The following is a 19,427-nucleotide window of genomic DNA, read 5'->3' on the forward strand; positions in this document are numbered from 1 at the left end:
AAAAGTGACAACAAGACAGAGCTTCAAATGCCCAGAATGCCTGTGAGGTCCAAATGTATTCATACAATCTATAGCATAGCAGTAGGTCAGGTTTATTCACTCAAGTGTGAATTGTTTGAACTTAAAGGTTAGTTAAAATTGTTTGACAAAATAGCCAATCTGAAAACATGACAGGGGAAAAAAATCCAATTCAGCTCTATTGCTGTAAAATTATAATTTCAATTAGAACTTGCTTTGAACTCCCATCATTTCCCCCTTAATTGAATAACCCTTTGAACCATTTCTAAAGAATTTTTTTTCCAGTTCGTCTATTTTTGCATAAAATTACCATTGACTTTGTTAATTCTTTACAATTCAATTTTAGTAAATGTTTTCTGAATAAATGCAGTTATTTTTGGTGGGAAATAAAAAAACAGTATTCTAAAAATGACTGCCTTGTCTGTAATTACCATAATCTCCAACTTCTCTTTTGTTTGGCAATGTTAAGGGATTCTTGCTTAGAGATCTATTGTCTGTTAGGAAAGTTAAGTTATACCAAGTATTTCTTAAGATTTTTCATAATAGGCTGATTTTTCTCAGAAAAGCGAGTGTCAGATATCTAATGTAGAAATGCAATGTTCCTAAGCAGGATGTTCACTTTGTAGAGTAGACCGATGCCTCATGTGGCATTCTCTATCAGCACTGCAAGGATAAAATCTTCCCCACGTGGCTCACACACCCCCTTAGGGTGCTTTCCGCTTCTCCCGATTTAATCCCTTCACTCACACAGCACCTGGCCTCGCATTACAAAGTATTACTTCCAGTTATAGAAATCTCAGTGCTGTTACATCATTGTAGGCAAGAACACACAGAGAATTATGTGGGCAGAACAATTCCAGGACCAAAGTAATATAATAAAATTAATCTGCAGGAAAATTCCACTTTTTTTTTTATTGCCATAGCTCCATTTATTTTTTCTTTGTCTTGCAATTGATGTGTATACTGAACTCCTGTAATAGTTTTACTGGATAACAGGCAGAGGGGTTGTAACACACAAAGGAGAATATATTTAAAGGGACACCATAATCACCAGAACAACTACAGATTAATGTGGTTGTATGATGAGTATAATCATTCCCCACAGTTATTTTCATGTAAACACTGCATTTTCTGTGAAAAAAGCAGTGTTTACATTGCCACCTAGGGATACTTCCTGCAGCCACTACTCAGATGGCTACTGGAGATGCTTCCTGGGGCAGTGCTGCACAGTGTGCAGAGTGTGGAGAAGCTGAACATTCCTCATAGAGATGCATTGATTCAATGTATCTCTATGAGGATGTACTGATTGGCCGAGCTAGTGTTTGGGCCTACCCCCATCTTGCTGATTTCAGCCAATCCAATGCTTTCCCTACGGCATTATATTGGCTGAAATCATGAATTATGATGTCAGCAAGGAGGCGGATCGAGGGTAGGAGGACACCTAAATGGTGTTTTTAACACTATATGGTATAGAAATGCATGTTTGTGTTCCTGATCCTATAGTGCTCGTTTACTAACATGTCCACAGAAAGTAAGGCACCTTAAGCACATACAGCTGCCTATGTTGCATTTATTTAGAATGTTTGTAACATATGCTCCAGTTTGAACAGTGGCCTCCATTTACATGATATATACAGAGCACTGTAGGACACATATTTTCATATAGAATCATATAGATTTCTTAGAAAAGAAAGTCTGATGAATTTGAATTTCGATCCTTACACAATGGGCCTGCAATGAGCAGGGTGCCTGCCATCCAGAATAGCGGGGTACATAATATTAGATGGCCATGTCAGCTGAACAAATCACATATATTAGTCAACATTTTCCTGAATGTGAAATGGTGATGCTCATCTTGTAACTCACTGCTCGGATTTCTCTTTGGGTTTGTTTCAAAGCATGAACTCTTCAACTCACAGAGCTGGAACGTGAGATGTCTGAAAATTGATTGGGGTGTGACTGTTACAAACCCTTGTTTGGGAATACCCACTTAGTGCAGCCTACTATCAGTTTTCAGAAGTCTGCTGCAGAGAGCACACAGTTCTTAACTGTTACTTCTCCTATCTGAATAAAATGTTACATTTTGAGCCCTGAATGGAGCAATTAGCACAGATTGGATTATTTAAAAAATGTAGTTGGCGATATTTGCTTGTACCATTGAGAGCTGTAGGAATTTCTGTTTACCAAAAAATCTGTGTTTCCTAAACCAGTCCTCATGGCTCACCAACAATCAACAACAACTTTTTTTATTGCAATGGAGATACTGACAAAACCTGGACTGTTGCTGGGTCGCGAGCACTGGTTTGCGAACCACTGCTCTAGAACATATCATGAGCTTTCATCTTGTTCAGAAAACAGAAAAGGTGTAAAACCTAATCACGTTTCTCCATTATTTGGAAATTATAGACATTCCTTTACCAAAACAAAGTACCTTCTTTTGTTAAGGAATTTGAGATTATTGACTAAACTTGGAGTAGTAGAGAATAGACAATAACATTGCAAATTTAAGGCTCAAAATAACCATATTGCCATAATTTACCATTTCAGCTATGTTTTTCAACTTAATTATTTAGGTGTAAAATTTGTAATTTTGATTTTCTCAGTAAACCTACTATGTGTAATGAAGTTCTATGCTTATTTGGGGAAATTGCCTAAAGTCATGTATACGGATGATTTTTCCTTTTAGCCTTTTCTTTGAATAGTACATTATAAGGCTATATTTACAAACAACCACTATGGATAAAGTTCTAACATGAAGCAATTGGTGATAATTTTCTTTGTCTTCTCTAGCAAATACCTCCGTTTAAAAATATTGTTATCGTTCTTAACTGTTACTTCTCCTATCTGCATAGAATGTTAATGATACTCTGAGCTTTGAGTGAGCTATTTCAGGGGATGTTAACGTGTTCCATTCTCCAGGTTGCTATTAGTTATTTAGTTGGTTAATTGAGCATTTTCTTTGTTTTTTTTGTCTTGAAGTCATAGTTAGGATGTATGCTCTTTGTAAATCAAAAGAACAGGGTTCTAATTTATAAAGGCAAGTGCTTTATGGATTCTCCTACAGATGGAGTCAGGGCACAACATTTCCACTCATCCACATGCCATTGGCGAGTGAAATTTCAGGCATAGACCCTTAAAAGGATACTAAAGTGCCAGGAATACAAAGCTGTATTCCTGGCGCTATCACTCTCCCTGCCTCCCCCGTGCATTATGGGTTAAAAACCCTTTATTTACTTACATGTCCCTCAGCGCTAGGTCGAAGCTCCCCCTCCTCCTCCATCCTGCCACGAGCGGGCTCTAATGCGCATGCGCGGCAAATGCCATGCACGCATTAGACATCCCCATAGGAAAGCATTGAATCAATATCAATCCTATGCAGAGTGTGAGAATGTCCCATGTCAGATACCAGATCAAAGGTCTGTTTCTAACCAGGAAGTACTATAGTGGCTGTCTAGTAGACATTGCAGTTTCTCTGGAACTGCAATGTTTAACCCCTTAAGGACACAACTTCTGGAATAAAAGGGAATCATGACGGAATATTTCCTTCATGTTTCCTTAGGGGGTTAACATTGCAGCACTAAGGGCAATAGAGACACTGAACCCAGACCACTTCAATGAGCTGAAGTGGTCTGGGTGTCTACAGTGTCCCTTTAAGGTTTGCAGTGGTCAGTAACTTTCAAGTTTGGCCAGCAGCAAATGACTTAAATTTTTTAGCCCTGAATGGAACAATTGGCACAATGTTGCCCTTTATACATAACCAAACAGTTTGGATTATTTTAAAAATGTAGTTGGCGATATTTGCTTGTTAGAAGAACATTTAATGTGGAAAGGACACTTCTGTCAAGACGAATACCATGACTGGTAAGACTGGTTGAGAAACTGACTGTCCCAATTCTACTTAAAACAGCTTTTTTTGCGACCCAGGAAAAATATATGTGTGCTAATTCCACCACTAATATCACAGAGTGATATTCCTCCACGAACTACCCATTTCATAAGCAAATAACATAATAATCTGGATTCTCTTTTATTTCCTGCAGAGATGCCTCGTTCGGGAACTGCACGTATAATCTATCCGTACTGGACTGTTTGCAAGGAATCCGTAAGGTAACTATGAGTGGGAGGAACAATTGATCTGAATAGTAAGGTGGAACTGCCTGGTTTACAGGTGCAACCTAGTTCCCTTCAAGGAGGCTTGCAACTTTGAAGGGAACTAGGAATAATTTATTATGTGGGTAAGTTAGATGGAGCTGTTTAGTTACGCTGCAAACACTTGCTAGATAGGTGACCCACTGACTATCTTAAAACATAGCTCAGAAATGAAAAGATAGCAAGTTGCGCTAATGTAACTTACACAACCAACCTAAGGCATGCACATCACAAAAGACCGTTTACTGCTCAATAAGAAATATACCCCTTTTCAAAAAATCCTCCTGTTATTGAAAAACTTTATCCCTGCGCACCTGAACATGCATACATTATAGGGTGCTGCTGGGACTAATTATAAATGTGACAATGTTACCAGTGTAAAGCAAACCTCAGTATTATTATTATTATTATTTGTAAAGCACCAGCAAATTTTACAGCGCTGTAAAATGGGTGGACTAACAGACACGTATTTGTAACAAAACGAGTTGGACACACAGGAACGGAGGAATTGAGGGCCCTGCTCAGTAAGCTTGCATGCTAGATGGACTGGAGTATAGTGACACAAAAGGTAAGGGTAGGCTAGAAAAATACACTGCTAGGATAGCATTCACTGAGGGCTTAGTGTTTTGTTTTGATGACAGTTTCAGGAGAAGAATTAAAGTATGGGGAGAGAAAGCTGTTCACAGTTTAATTTATATTCTTTCCTAAAGAAGTACGTTTTCAAAGATTTTATTTTATTTTCAATTCTTTATTTATGTATCGACAGTTTCAAAGATTTTTTTAAAGTAGTGGAGACTGGATGAAAGTCTTACAGAGAGGGGAAGGGCATTCAATAGGGATAGGGCAGCCCTATAGAAGTCTTTAAGGCGAGCAACAGAGGTTGGACCGCACTGCTTCATTCATTATAGACTGTAACGGGGCAGGTTGGGAACACATAAGACCATTGAGAAGCGGATTACAGTAGTCAAGGCGAGAGAGGACAGCGGCATGGACAAGCACCTTAGCCATGTCCGGCATTAAATAGGGTTGGATACGTGCTATATTTTTGAGATGGAAGCGACAGGATTAGGCAATTGATTGGATATGAGGGGTGAAGGAGAGGTCGGAGTCAAAGAGAACACCTAGGCAGCGAGCCTGCGAGGTAGAGCGGATGGTAGTGCCATTGACTTGGAGGGAAACAGACAAGGGAGTAGCGACTCTTAACGGAGGGAAGACCAGAAGTTCTGTTTTGGACAGGTTAAGTTTAAGGAAAGGAAATACAGCTGGAAATAGCAGAGAGGCAATCAGACACGAGTCAAGAGGGGTGGTGAGAAATCAGGGGAGGACAGATAAATTTGTGTGTCATCCGCATAGAAGTTCTTAATGAGTTCTGCTGTGGGGATTCCTCCTGCAGTTCCACTTAGGTGTGCTTGGTAAACCTCGTAGTTCCTGATTGTTCAATCTGCCGCTTGCTCCTCTATCTTGTAACGATAGTAGGCATAAAAAAGTTGGCGACCATCAAGTAAAACAAACACTACTTTTGTAAATAATAAAAATATGCTTACAGGAGACAAGAACTCTCGATATTATGAGCGGTTCCTTAATTTCCTCTCGATAAGAAATGCCAGGTGCACACTGGCACTCTCGCTCACAGTAGGAGTGTCTTTCAGAAATCAGAAATCAGACACATTTTGTCCCATTCCAGAGACTTTCTCAATGATCCGTGAATGATCAGTAAAGTTCGGTCAGATAGCTAATACTAGAGTCTGACCCAACATGGCTGCTGAGCCAGATAAAAAATAAATAAAAAAAATTCTCAAAAAAAACAATCATTTGTTTCATTAAATGTAATAACCATGTGGGTATCCTGGGGATTAGTTATAAAGACTATATCATGCAGTAAAAAAGTGCAAACTATGAACCCAAAGGAATACATAAACCTGAAAAAAACACATTTTATACATTATTGAAAAAAATATTTTTATTACAATTTTTCCACTAATTTTTTTTATTACTAGATTGTCTACTTTTTGCTTATTATTTAAAATCGTTTAGTTTTATTTGGATTTTTAAAAAATATATATTTTTGTTAATTTTTTTTTTTTTTTAAATTAACAAAAAGTTATGCATAACGGTGACTAGGGCTCTATAGCGTTAGGAATACATAAATGAGTGTGATAGTTGTTATATTTGTGTAACGATACACAATAGCATTTCAGACTTATTGTAAACTGGAGACTTCAAATCAGCATGAAAAAGATCTACATATAACATATAGCAGACAAGCTTGATATTTATAAAATAAATAAAAAATTCATTTAGTTTTTTTTTTTTTTTAAATATGTGTAATTGCACAAACAAAACATATATGTATACCAATTCTAGAACAGCATAATATCATTCCCATCAAACAGTTTTCTTTCCACTTACAAGTCATTAGAAGACACATTTCATAACCAATGCTTCCTTTGATCTCCTAAGTGTGTGGCACAGTCCTCATATAAACCATTTAAATGTTCGTGTTGATTGCTCCACTTTTAAACCTTTTCCCAGTTAAATGTAATCTCAAACCTGGTTATTTTGATTATTAAAATAACGCCACAACCTCCTTCCCAAGAACATATTAGTTTTTATGTTGCAGAATTGTTTAATACCTGATGCTAACTACCAGTGGTGTATCCTGGTTTTGTGCTGCCCTAGGCAACCCCCCCCCCCCGCGCCACCCCCACCCAACCCTTCTCCCCACCCCGCCTTCTAAATACACACACACATTCACTGACAGATACGCATACACTAGCTAAGAGAAACACACACACTAACAGATACACAAACACACTCACAGGAAAACACACTCACACTAACAGACACACTCACTAACAGACACACACACTTACTCTCTGACACAGACACACACTAACAGACACGCACTAACAGAAACACAGACACACACTAACAGACGCACACACACACACTAACACACACACACACACACTAACAGACATACACACACACTCACTCACATTAACACATTTTTTTTTTTTTTTTTTAATTTAACCCCCCCAGCATCCTTACCTTTGGGAATGCTGGGGGGTTCTCTTTCTCCCTGGTGGTCCAGTTGCTGCTGGGCGGGCGGCATTGGCAGGCGGCTGGCGAGGGAGCACTTCCTCTGAGCGGTCTGCTCAGCTCCCTCGCGCGCCGCAGAGTGAGGCTGGGAGGCTGAGCCGGAATTGACGTCATATTCCGGCTCCCAGCCTCACTCTGCGGCGCGCGAGGGAGCTGAGCAGACCGCTCAGAGGAAGTGCTCCCTCGCCAGCCGCCCACCCGTGCCGTCCGCCCAGCAGCCCAGCCCAGCATGTCAGTTAGCCAGGGGGAAATATGAACCCTCAAACATATGAAAATAAAACACAATCTCTAATCTTTTGTTTTGGGTCATGCTTTAAATTAAAAAAAAAAAAGCTTTAGTATATTTTAGAAGAGAATACTATTTCGAGCCAAAATTGCATGTGTGTTGGTAGTTGTTTTTTGAATCTTAATTAGAAATGTAATCTTTCTTATTCTGCAATGGGGATTTAGATTCTTTTTATTGCACATTGTATTATATTAAAAATTTTTTTTTTTTTTTTTTTTTTTTTTTAGATCTCAATGTAGTAAAGATTTTAATTTTGTTCCACTGAAAGTATCTCTATCTTTACAATGCAAACAGACTCCCCTTTAATGAGTTGGATATAACGATATTTTTTGTTCCTTTAAAACAAAACAGATAATTTTACAAGTCCATAACATTTTATAAATCTTGTAAAGATAAAAACTATATTTATATAGAAAACAATGCATGAGCTCATTCGTGAAACCTTTATTTATCATTTTTTTGTTAGATTTTGGTGAGACAGCCCCCTCTAGTGACCAACTACAGCAATATAGTTGACTTAATACACGGTCTTGTGAAAATTGATTTTGAAAATTAATTGACCTTTATTCTGGTGTTTTATTACGGTAATCTGTTCTATTCTACGCTACTCGGTGAGAAATATGAAGTACCGTTTCTGTTTACACTGACTCAGTGTTTTTTATATTTCTCTGAGAAATATAAAATTTTATAGTTCCTGTTTGACTCACTGTTTATTGCGGTCACTCCTCCCTTGAGATTTACAAAATGTTATGTCTGCTTTTTGTAGAACACTACAATATACTGTAGTTGGGGACCTTCAGAAATTAGCTTTGAACGGTCTTCACTTGAACGTTTTTTTTTGTGTGCACCTCAAGCATCTTTAGGCAGTTATTTCAATTATGAAGAATAGGAAACTTTTTATTACAGTTGATCCATAACTCAGTTAAACAGAGTAGTGCACAAATTGAAATGCCTTGTCCATGCTGGAACAAAGACTTGACACTAGTTTCATGAATAGCACAAGAGTTGACTGGTGAGATGCAGGGCCAGAACATGGGGGCTACTGGAGCTGAAGCTCCAGGCTCACACATCAATAAGTCCAAGTGGTCTGATGTGTGTGAGTGTGTTTATTTTGTGTTGTTTTTGTAACTGCTGTCCTAAATTGCTTGGTGCCATTGTCACAGAGTGTGGCCAGACAGGCACAGATATCCTACCTGATCTAGCTAAATATAACAAAACATTGCCCAAAACACATGCATTGCCAAACTACACAGTATATGCTAAACTCTATATCATCTGCTTAACAACTGGGGCCCAAATGTGCCCTAGACCCACTGCACACAGAAATGGTATATCTATGCCACAGTTTATTGCATATAGGATGGATTTCTTGTTTCCCATGCCCTATATTTTGGGCTGTAACCCGAACGTACCTGTGCTCTCCCAGTAGATTTCTCTGTGCATTAGCCTGTTTGTGAAGATTTATTATTTTTGAAAACTTCCAGTTTAAAAATGTATAAGAAGATGGTTTTTTTTTTTTATGTGGCTGCCAGGTCTAGCTACAGATAGAGGTTTGAAATATGCTCTTCTAAGCATAAGAGGCCAAAAAAGGAAATTGATATTTGGTAATTAGGCCCACTAATGTCCTGCTCTAGGCTTACGAAGCCCTTATTCCAGCACAGGTTAGCTGTGAGTACTGATTATTATTTCATACTGCTCATTTTATTGAGCAACATCTATTTTGTTTGCTGTATATACTATATTTCCTGGAAGTACAAACTGATTTTATAAGGGAGAGTGTGTCAGGTTGCTAAGTACAAGGTGGGGGGCGGGGGACACCCCTAATTTTAATATCTAGAGACTGAACAAGGAAATAAAGGGAAAGTTAAAGAGGAGGAATAATATTTGCTCAAAACTAGCCCCTCATAGGAAAATGCAACCCATATATAAAACATAACCTTTGGTAAATCTATTGAAATAAATATATAGAAGTAATACCGGTAATCAAAATAAAATAATAATCTTAACCAAGATAAGGCTACAGTAATGTGTCCAGGAAAGCACACATTTTAAGAAGGTCATATTGTAATCTCGTATATCACTTCTTTTCTACCAGTTATTATAAAGTTTAGTTTTGTTTACAAAACCATTTTGGATTTTTACATTTTGTTATGAGAAAACCAGGATCAGGCTTTGTACCTATGTCATATTGTGTTTAAATTTGATCTAATTCCTCTCTCTTCGTCCCAGGCTATGCATTTCGGATTCTTTAACTTTGAGCACTTTAACGTGGCTGAATATGAACATTATGAGGTAGGTTCATCTTTGTTTGTTTTATCCACATAAAGGGAAAAGGTTTCAAATAATTAATAAATGTGGGGACCTCCTAATCATTTTAGGTTTGATTGTTGTTCTTTAAATGCTCATAACCAAATAACCTGTAGCTGACAGCTTGCATTCTACTAGTTATCACACATCACAAGTTATTCATGAAAACGCTTGGTGTCGAACTTGTTTTAAAGTATTATGTCCGACATATGACAAGGACCATTTTTTTTAAATGTTGGGAAATGCATGTTATGTTTAGCTTGTGCTGTAAATGTTTGAAATGCCATGTTTGAATATAAATATCTTGTAGTCCAGAAACATTTGAAACCTCTTGCTAACATTCCTAAGCTTTTAAAGGGAATTGTTGTCGTGAGGGGTACAGTAAAGGCATCTATCACATTGTTGATATGCAATATATTGCTCATCGTGATGTTTGCCATGTCCGTTATGAGAAATAATGTTCTTGTTCACACAGCGGGTGGAAAACGGGGATTTTAATTGGATTGTTCCAGGGAAGTTTCTTGCCTTCAGTGGGCCTCACCAGAAAAGTAAAATTGAAAATGGTAAGTAGCCAGTCTTAGTGCTTCTTTCATATCTATGAAAATAACCCTAGATGCCAATTTACCATTCATTGTCTTGCTGGTAGTTTGTGGTTCTAAAGAGTAACATTGGGGCAGCAGATGGAAAACATGCCAAGAATAATAGGACATTTGGAAGTTTCATTGGATGCCAAACTGTGCCAGCACAGCTTTGCATTTGATGCAAATCCAAAATGTTAAATTATCCACTATCTGCCGTCACAACATACTTTGGAAGGCCATCATTTCAGTGCAAACATTCCAGTTCCATGCTGAAGCCTCTTAAACATTGTCCTTTGTTATTTACCCAGATCCAGTTATTTGCCATCCTTAGTAAGGACCTTATACTGTTGTTGAATATACTTGCACAAACTAATGAAAACTTGCGTTAAGCCGACTTATTTCCAACATGAATAAATCCAAGCTTCTGGCTAGTCATTCTTTATAATCCAATTCCCTCTGTGCCTTTGATTAATGTTCTTGACGTTTTTCGTACTGTTTCCAATTTCTTATGTCTTTGTGAAGTAGCTCCAATTGTCTTTGTCCAATGTTTATCTGAAACACTGCCAACTACGGTTTTAATCCTGCATGCTTTGTAGGCTGTAAAAATGCTGACCCTCCATGGCTAAATCTGATTTCTAAATTAGTTTTTTTTAGTGTATTCGTAGTATTTCGTGCATTTTTCTCATCATTTACTGAAATTCTTGAAGCAAATCCCCCCCATTAATAGAATTAGAATTAAATACATTACAATCTGCTTGATCTGAAATTCTAAGATAACATTCCACCACATACAGAACTTCTTATACTCGTCAGACCTGACCCAATACAAAGTGAATGCCAAAATTTGAAATGGGTGCTAATGGAACTATATTCCTTGTAAAGGTATCTAGAATTCTGTGATCGGTTGATATTCGTAAAGATTGATTGAATGTATACAGTAGACTGTGCCAAGTTACAGAAAAATTAGAGCAACATATGAGGGATCTGACCTTCATCAAACATGGATTTTAAGCATGCATTCGTAGCTGTATATAAATTCAAAAGTAAAATAACCTGACATATTTCTGTAGAAGATAAAAATTCAGACTTCAGTGTTTATGTGTCCCAGATTCCTATCGCTCTCCTGAGGTTCGCTATAGTGACTTTCTGTTGTTTCTGCTGTTTTATTGATCAGACCATATTAAATGTTATCAAGCTGACCAGTATTTCACCATTCAGTGTTCAATATTTCAACTTACTGTTCCTTATTCCATGTAAAGGTTACCCCATCCATTCTCCGGAGTCTTATTTTCCGTATTTTCGAAAACACAACGTTGTTGCTATCATCCGTCTCAATAAGAAAATCTATGATGCTAGTCGCTTCACGGACGCGGGGTTCCAGCACTACGACTTGTTCTTTGTTGATGGAAGTACTCCCAGCGATGGCATAGTGCGGAGATTCTTAAACCTCTGTGAAAGCATAGATGGGGCCATTGCCGTACACTGCAAAGGTATTATTCCGTAGGGTGAGCTTGTGGAAAGAAAAATCTATACAATTAATGTAACTGTCAAGTACTCTGCTGGGGTGGATGTTATTGTATTAGCAGTATCCTTATTTTCCTTATTCTGCATTAAAGGACCACTATAGGCACCCAGATCACTTCAGCTTAATGAAGTGGTCTGGGTGCCAGGTCCATCTAGAATTAACCCTTTCTGCTGTAAACATAGCAGTTTCAACATCCAGCCTCAAGTAGCTGTCTCATTGACAGCCGCTAGAGGCGCTTCCGCGCTTCTCACTGTGATTTTCACAGTGAGAAGACGCCAGCGTCCATAGGAAAGCATTGAGCTTTCCTATGGACTGGCTGAATGCGCGCGTGGCTCGATGACGGGGAAAGGAGGTGGAGAGTCCCCACCGCCGAGGGAGCCCGGCGGGGGGGAAAAAGGTAAGATTTAACCCCTTCTACCCCCTAGAGCCCGGCGGCCCTGAGGGTGAGGGGGGACCTAGAGACCCTATAGTGCCAGGAAAACGAGTATGTTTTCCTGGCACTATAGTGGTCCTTTAAGTTCTGTACTTGTGGCCATTGTGTAGCCATTATGTAACTGTATATAGCCATTATGATGATTTCATCTATTTGTCCCAAGGAAATATAAAATGTACATACCACCAAAATGTACACTTCTCACCAGCAGGGGGCATACCAAGAGTGATTGCTTCTTTATAAATTCTTTATTTTCAGTGTTTTGAGTCTTTCGACCGTATGTGAGGGATACAGAATGTAAAAGAGGGGTGGGGTACAAATGCGAGCCATTCAATACAGTGAGTTAATCATTATTTCTTCAGAAATGAGGTCACATAGGCTGGAATAGCATAACTTTAAGTGCTAATTGTTGCGGTCAGTCGTCATTCTCGTTCCCAAAGATATGGGATTGCTTCTTCTTTTTAAGCAATACCTCAGTATAATTGGAGTGAGCAATACTTCCTTGTGGACATATTTGTTTATATTAAACGCTTCCTATTATGTATTTTGACTCAAGACACTGTGTAAATATTGCTTTTTCTGCAGCAGTAATAATGTTGCAACTAATATTGTCCTTGGTTTTGAATCACAATATGTAAATACTGCAGATAGCACATACAAGTTTGGAGACTTTTTATCTCCATTAAATTATTTAGCTACAATGTAGATGTTCTATACTATGCATTGTGTTTTTGATCTACCCCATGTGGTTATGAAGGTTATGAACTCCCCAGGTCCTCCTAACAATAATAAACTGGACTGATTTAAATACGTTTTTAATAGATCATTCTATATTAAAAAAAAACAAAAAACAGCCAGAATGAAAAAAAACTCTAGGTTTTTGTGACACTGTAACAAACTAATATTAATTAATTATTTGTAATTTTTATAAAGTGCTACTATATCTTGCATTGTCCTTGGTAGTACCCACTGGAACTGGTTTTTAGTTCACTGTGTGTTCTGTTTGCCAGACAGCTCCTGGGTTTCAATACCTCCACATGCTATTTAGCACAGAGCACAGCATGAATATTTATCTAATTAAAGTGATTAAAGAACTGGTAAGGGAAAAACAAATCAGGAGTCACTGTTACGTCAGTATTTAAAGTATTACCTTTGCGAGTGTATAGATTTATGTGTTTGTGTGCATGTAATAATATATAATGCCTAGAAATGTACACAAAAATAAAAAAAATAATTAACAGAGGATTATGATCATTACTTTTTTTTTATAATTGATCACCTTATTAAATCTGCAGTGTTTTATGGGCCCAGCAAGCATGTCTGGACATTTTACTTTATATAGATAGCTTTGTGTATTAAGAGAACAGCTAAACTATGACTCCCATAAACCATAAGACATTAAATAGTCAATTATTAATTGCCAATATTATATTGGAGAAGAACAGTAGACCCTGCGGGTTGAAAGGGAAGGGCACAAATGATGGTTAATAAAATAAAAATAAAAAAAATAGTGCAGGTAAATAAAGCCGTTAATCCAAAAAAACTAACTACATAATAAACTAAACATTTCATTACACTGATGGGTGTTGGGTGTGCCTAAATCTAAATCTGGCAATCACACGGAAACAGACATCAGGTAATGCAATATCATGGAGATATTTAGTGTAACTCACATGTCTATTACAGTGTATAATGAATTCAATATAATTCAATATAATAATATAATGATACAAAACAGTGAAAACCAGACAGCTCCATAATTGCTCCCTTGTCCCCGTGATTATGGTGTAGCTTAATAACAAGCCTTTGATACTCTTCTGTGATTATAGGGTTCTGTGATAACAAGCTATGGCTCTAAATTACAAAAGATAATTACATCCTACATACAACATAGAGAAACAATGTATTTTGCATGTCACCTCTGGGGCACCATAGTATCTTTTGTTAATTATCATTCTATTATATAATGTCACAGTTTTGCAATATATAAACTATATAAGTGATGGCACTGCTGCAGTATATGGAATAAATGTCCCATGATGCTAAGCCAGGCTGGGCTACTGTAGTGCCAATGTTTCTTGCTATACAAACAAAACCTGGGGATAAGTATTTATTTATTTTTGGATTCTTCACAGCTGGCCTGGGCAGAACTGGCACCCTCATAGCTTGTTACATGATGAAGCATTACAGATTCACGCACTCCGAGGCCATTGCTTGGATCAGGATATGTCGGCCCGGCTCCATCATTGGGCCCCAGCAGCACTTCCTGGAAGAGTAAGTAGTGTCTCATCGTAGAGCTCTACATGTCAGGTCTCAAAGTGGTAATGTATTCACTAAACCATAACAGAGCTACTTACTAAAGGGAATTTCACATTTTAAGGCCAAAGCAGTCAAACAGGAAACATTCTCCCAGTCACCTATGCTTCCACTTTGAGCTCAAATTTAAATTCACTTTGAGTTCACTTTACCTTCCCGACAATTCTCACGTTAGTAAATATCCCTGTAAAGTGTGGTAGTTTACAAACCACTTTTTATTGAATAATCCCTCTGTTTTGATTGTATGTTAGTCCCACGTCCCTGTGGCCCTAGTAATATTTTTTAATTACATTTCCCATTATGTTTATTAGACCAGTAGGCCTAATGGCATTGCTCAAGTGAAAGAACATGACAGTTAATTGTATGGTTTCTACATTGACAATTTCTTCCTAGTTGTCGTGTTCTGGGTTCAGACGTGAAGATCATCACATGGCTTGAGAGCCTTTCAGACATTTGTATGTAGACTTAACCTACGTAGAGTTCCAAATTAGTTGGGATAGTTGAGCCAGCATGTACCTCACATGTGAAAGTGAGCAACGTACCCATATTCCTTCATACAATAGGTGGGCAAAATAGTTGTCATGCAAATACAATGAATACAAATTTCTGATTGGCTTACCGGTAGTTAAACGCTAACAAATGCATTTGTTGACATTAGTACAGTGGTTCTTAATACATGGGCCACAACACAAAATTGGATGCCAATACTATTTAAGTGGGTCCTCCGTATTTGTAACTGATATGTCATATGTATCATGGTCCAGGCAACAGCCCTAAGTAAACATTTACTGCAGACCCACTTCAACTTGTGAGAGAGTAAGTATTTTTCAAAATGCTTTTCTATATACTAGACTTGTGCTAAATTCCTTTTATTCCACACCCGAACAAATTAGTTTACATGGTATTTACCTGTGGAGTCTTATTAATAGAAATCTGTGCACAAGTAAAAAACTATATATTTCATTACAAAGGAAGAAGGGGTAACACAATAAATCTTTTGCATGTAATTTAGTAGAACCACTGTATTAGAAAAATAGTGTAAATAATTAAACTGACATATACAGCCAATGCAAACCTTAATCTGGTGAGATGTAAGTAAGCAGAACTACACAATGACATGAGCTCATTCACTGGGACTTGAAGAAAGGAGCTTTCACCTACAGCAGAGAAGTTTTTTGTTTTTGTTTTTTGTTTACATCTTGAATATGCGACTCTCTGCTTAGAGTGATTGCTTTGTCAATTTCTGTAGATTTCTTTAAAAATGGCTATATCTTAGCAAAATTGGACTATAGACAGCTATGATTAGTATTCTGATTACGGCTTTGGAATCAAATAGTTTTTTCCCTGCTTTGAGGCGCACCTGTCATTTGCTTTATGTTGGGGTTTTTCAGCATAATGAGAAGTTGATCATGTTTGATATGTTTTTCCCTCTCCTCTATTAGATTAAGATTTGCTATTAGGAAGGTGTGAGAGGTACCTCCTTCTATTCAGTGTTAAACAGTTTTAATGTTTTAATGCTAAACGCGACTCCCCAACAGCCTATCCTCTCTGTGCTGATTGGGCTAATGAGGAAGCAATTACTTGGGTAGCTGTGAATGGAGAGTGTCAGCTGACGCTCGTTGGAGGTATGAATCACTATGGCCACAAAGAATTGTGTTATCTCTGAACTAGCATTACCTCCAGTGGGGGTGGGGCTATTGGAAGACAGGGACCCTCATTCAGTGTTACATTGGTTAAAAATGGTTTAACACAGAATGGAGAGACAGTTCCATGGGACCCCAGGCACTATAACCATTTCAATTTCAGCCTTTCCTTTCAAACAATTAATATGTTCTTCACCCACAACAAAAGTAACATTTAAAAAAAATGTCTACTTGATATGAAATCCCTTGTTTGGGAAAGTTGATGCTATCTACTTGCTACTGAGCTACTTTTTGTATTTTTTGTTTTTGTTTTACGCACTTTCCATTTGATAAGAGATTTTTAGGTCTGTGTGCAGCCATTCAAGAACAGACTGGTCCCCTTATAATTACTGTCACATGTCACCCTCTGAGTGTGTAATGGGAAGAAGCTGGGCATTGGATGAATTGCTTCTCACCATCAGCTCTGCAATACATTTCTTCCCAGCAATATGAATATGAGTTTAGGGATCTAAAATATAGTGCAAGTAGATCTTGCTGAAGATGTGATAGGTGCTGTTAGGCTTTGACAGGAAAGTGCTCTAGTGGGAGGGGAGTAGAATTGATACTAAGAGGACTAAATGATGTGAGCTCATTATTATTATTATTAGTTTTGGCATTTATATAGCGCCAACATGTTCCACCGCACTTTACAATATTATATAATGGAGAAATTTAACAATAAATGAGACAAATACACAATATGTGGATGAGGACCCTGGTCAAATGAGCTTACAGTCTAGAGAAGGTGGGGTATAAAACACCATCTAACAGGCATTAAGGGGGATAGTAACCAAGCAAGGTGGAAGTGAAGCAGAACTAGAGGAGAGAGTGGAATGCTGCCCTTTAAGAGAGAGAGAGAGAGAGAGAGAGACAGGTATGTGAGATAGTGGTTACTCTGGGAGGCCATAAGCTTTCCTGAAAAGATGGGTTTTTAGGGACTTCTTAAATGATTGAAGACTAGGGGAGAGTCCTAGGAAAGAAGATGACCGTGGAAGTCCTGCAAGAACAAGCTAGCAGTAAGGGAGTAAGGGTGTGAGCAGCGGTCAGGAGAAGGTCAGTGAAGAAATGTAACGGGCTAGAGTTGTTAAGAGTTTTACAGGTAAGGGTTAGTATTAAGAATGAACTCCTACAGGATACTGGAAGCCAATGTAAGGACTGACAGAGGGGCGAGGTGTAAGAGGAGCAACTGGAGAGGAAAATCAGCCTGGCAGCAGCGTTCATTGCAGACTGTAGCTGGGTAGTATGGTTTTCATGGGCATGTAAGCTCATCTTAGGTGGTAGAGTGAGGAGTGAAGTACTTGTGTAAAGTTTATCTGGGGTAAGCTCATTGTGGCGAAACCGACCTCGCCACGTGTCCTTGGAGTAACTTTTGAACCCCTGGTCGGATTCATGCCATTTTTTAATATGTTGTTCCCCTGAATGTATTTTTATGTGAATGTGATGTATGGTTTTAAAGTTATGAAAGTTGTGTAAAAGTATATTTTACACTGTATGCATAATGGGATTATGTGTCACACTAAGGGGAGGGGATGTGTGGGAGGTAACATCTATGTCATTGGTTCTTTTATGCCTCCCCCTGGGTGTGGCCTGTATGTGTGAGTTGGAAATAAAAGCCAGGCTGGATGAGCCAGTCCAGAGTTCTATTTTTACCCTCAACTTGAGTCCTGTCTCTTATTGGGGGAATCTGCTACAAGGGATTGCTATGCTAGGCATATTCCCTTGCTATAATCACTGAGCTCTTGTAAGAGCTTGTTCCTGCTTCGTTCTGAAGGGAGATAGCTGCAGCCTGCGGTGCTTATGGTGTCTGGTGGAGTGCTTGGAGTCCTCTGGAAGCGCTAGGAGCATCTTTCAACGGAGGTACCCAGTCGGGGTGCCAGTGGATCCGTTACATTGGTGGCAAGCGGTGGGATGGCGTCCTAGTGTGAGGTAAAGCAGCTCAGAGACACTGTTTGGATTTACAAATTGAGGGCAACGCTAGCAGTCGTGCAGCGCCCCTGGGAGCAGACAAGTATGGAAGGTTCTGGCTCTGGAGATGATTGGCTGGCCGAGGTGAGGCAGCGAGTGGCCGAGTATGGGGATGATATACCCATGGAGACACGCCGGGTGATATGGAACCAGGTCATGGCTGAGCGAAACACAAGGCTGGACCGAGAATTCCGGTTGGCAAAAGAGAGGAAGTATGCTCAGCAGCAGGAGCGGTACAGCAGCCGAGTAGAGGCTGCATCTGAGGAGGTTAGCCGTCTTTCCCTGAGGCGGTGGGAGGAACCCGAAGTGGGGGTCCTCATAGACTGGTCCTGTGAGGAACCACAACAGGCAGGTAGAGATGGGACCAAGGTCTCTCCACCGGGCCCTTACTCACAAATGTTGCGGGGCCTCACGGATTGGTCCTGGGAAGACCCACAGATGGCAAGTGGAGATGGGACTGCGGTCTCTCTACCGGCCCTACAGGGATGCTGGGCAGTCGGCCCAGATCCCCAGCGGCAGTGTGCGTTACAGGGAGCTGAAAGTGCCGTTCTTGCTCCCCAGCGGCAGTCTACGGTGTAGGGAGAGGAGCCGGTTATCCCCTCTCCCCAGCGGCTGAAGGTGTGTAAGGGAGAGGAGTTTGTTATTCCCTCTCCCCAGCGGCAGCGCAGCTCACCAAGGGGAGACAGTAAGCCCCTCACCAGCGCAGATGGGACCGTGGTCTCTGCGCCCTGCCTACAGGGAGTACAGAGAGTCAGCCCTGCTCCCCAGCGGCTGAAAGTGTGTAAGGGAGAGGAGTTTGTTACCCCCTCTCCCCAGCGGCAGCTTAGCACACCAAGGGGAGACAGTAAGCCCCACACCAGTGCAGATGGGACCGTGGTCTCTGCGCCCAAGTTACAGGGAGCTGAAGGGGCCGTCCTCCCTCCTCAGCGGCAGTGTGATTTGTTGGGGATTGGGAGCCCAGTCTCCATTCCCCAGCGGCAGAGTATCCAGCAGGGAATGGAGAGCCCAGCCCCCTTTTCCCAACAGCAGGACTCTGTGCTGGGAGGAGAGACAGTCGGTCTCC

General features: G+C 39.5%; 1 protein-coding gene across 2 annotated transcripts in view; it reads left to right on the top strand.

Moving 5' to 3' along the window:
* CDC14A (cell division cycle 14A) overlaps positions 1 to 19,427 on the top strand; it is a 72,097-nt gene that overhangs the window by 34,638 nt on the left and 18,032 nt on the right. For both annotated transcript variants that reach the window (XM_063427329.1, XM_063427330.1), the window contains 5 exons: positions 4,059 to 4,125; positions 9,785 to 9,847; positions 10,338 to 10,425; positions 11,703 to 11,933; positions 14,537 to 14,675. In XM_063427329.1, the coding sequence (XP_063283399.1) occupies positions 4,059 to 4,125; positions 9,785 to 9,847; positions 10,338 to 10,425; positions 11,703 to 11,933; positions 14,537 to 14,675 (588 nt within the window). The remainder of the gene's footprint in view (positions 1 to 4,058; positions 4,126 to 9,784; positions 9,848 to 10,337; positions 10,426 to 11,702; positions 11,934 to 14,536; positions 14,676 to 19,427) is intronic.

The sequence above is a fragment of the Pelobates fuscus genome, chromosome 7, assembly GCF_036172605.1.
Source record: "Pelobates fuscus isolate aPelFus1 chromosome 7, aPelFus1.pri, whole genome shotgun sequence".
NCBI lineage: Eukaryota > Metazoa > Chordata > Amphibia > Anura > Pelobatidae > Pelobates > Pelobates fuscus.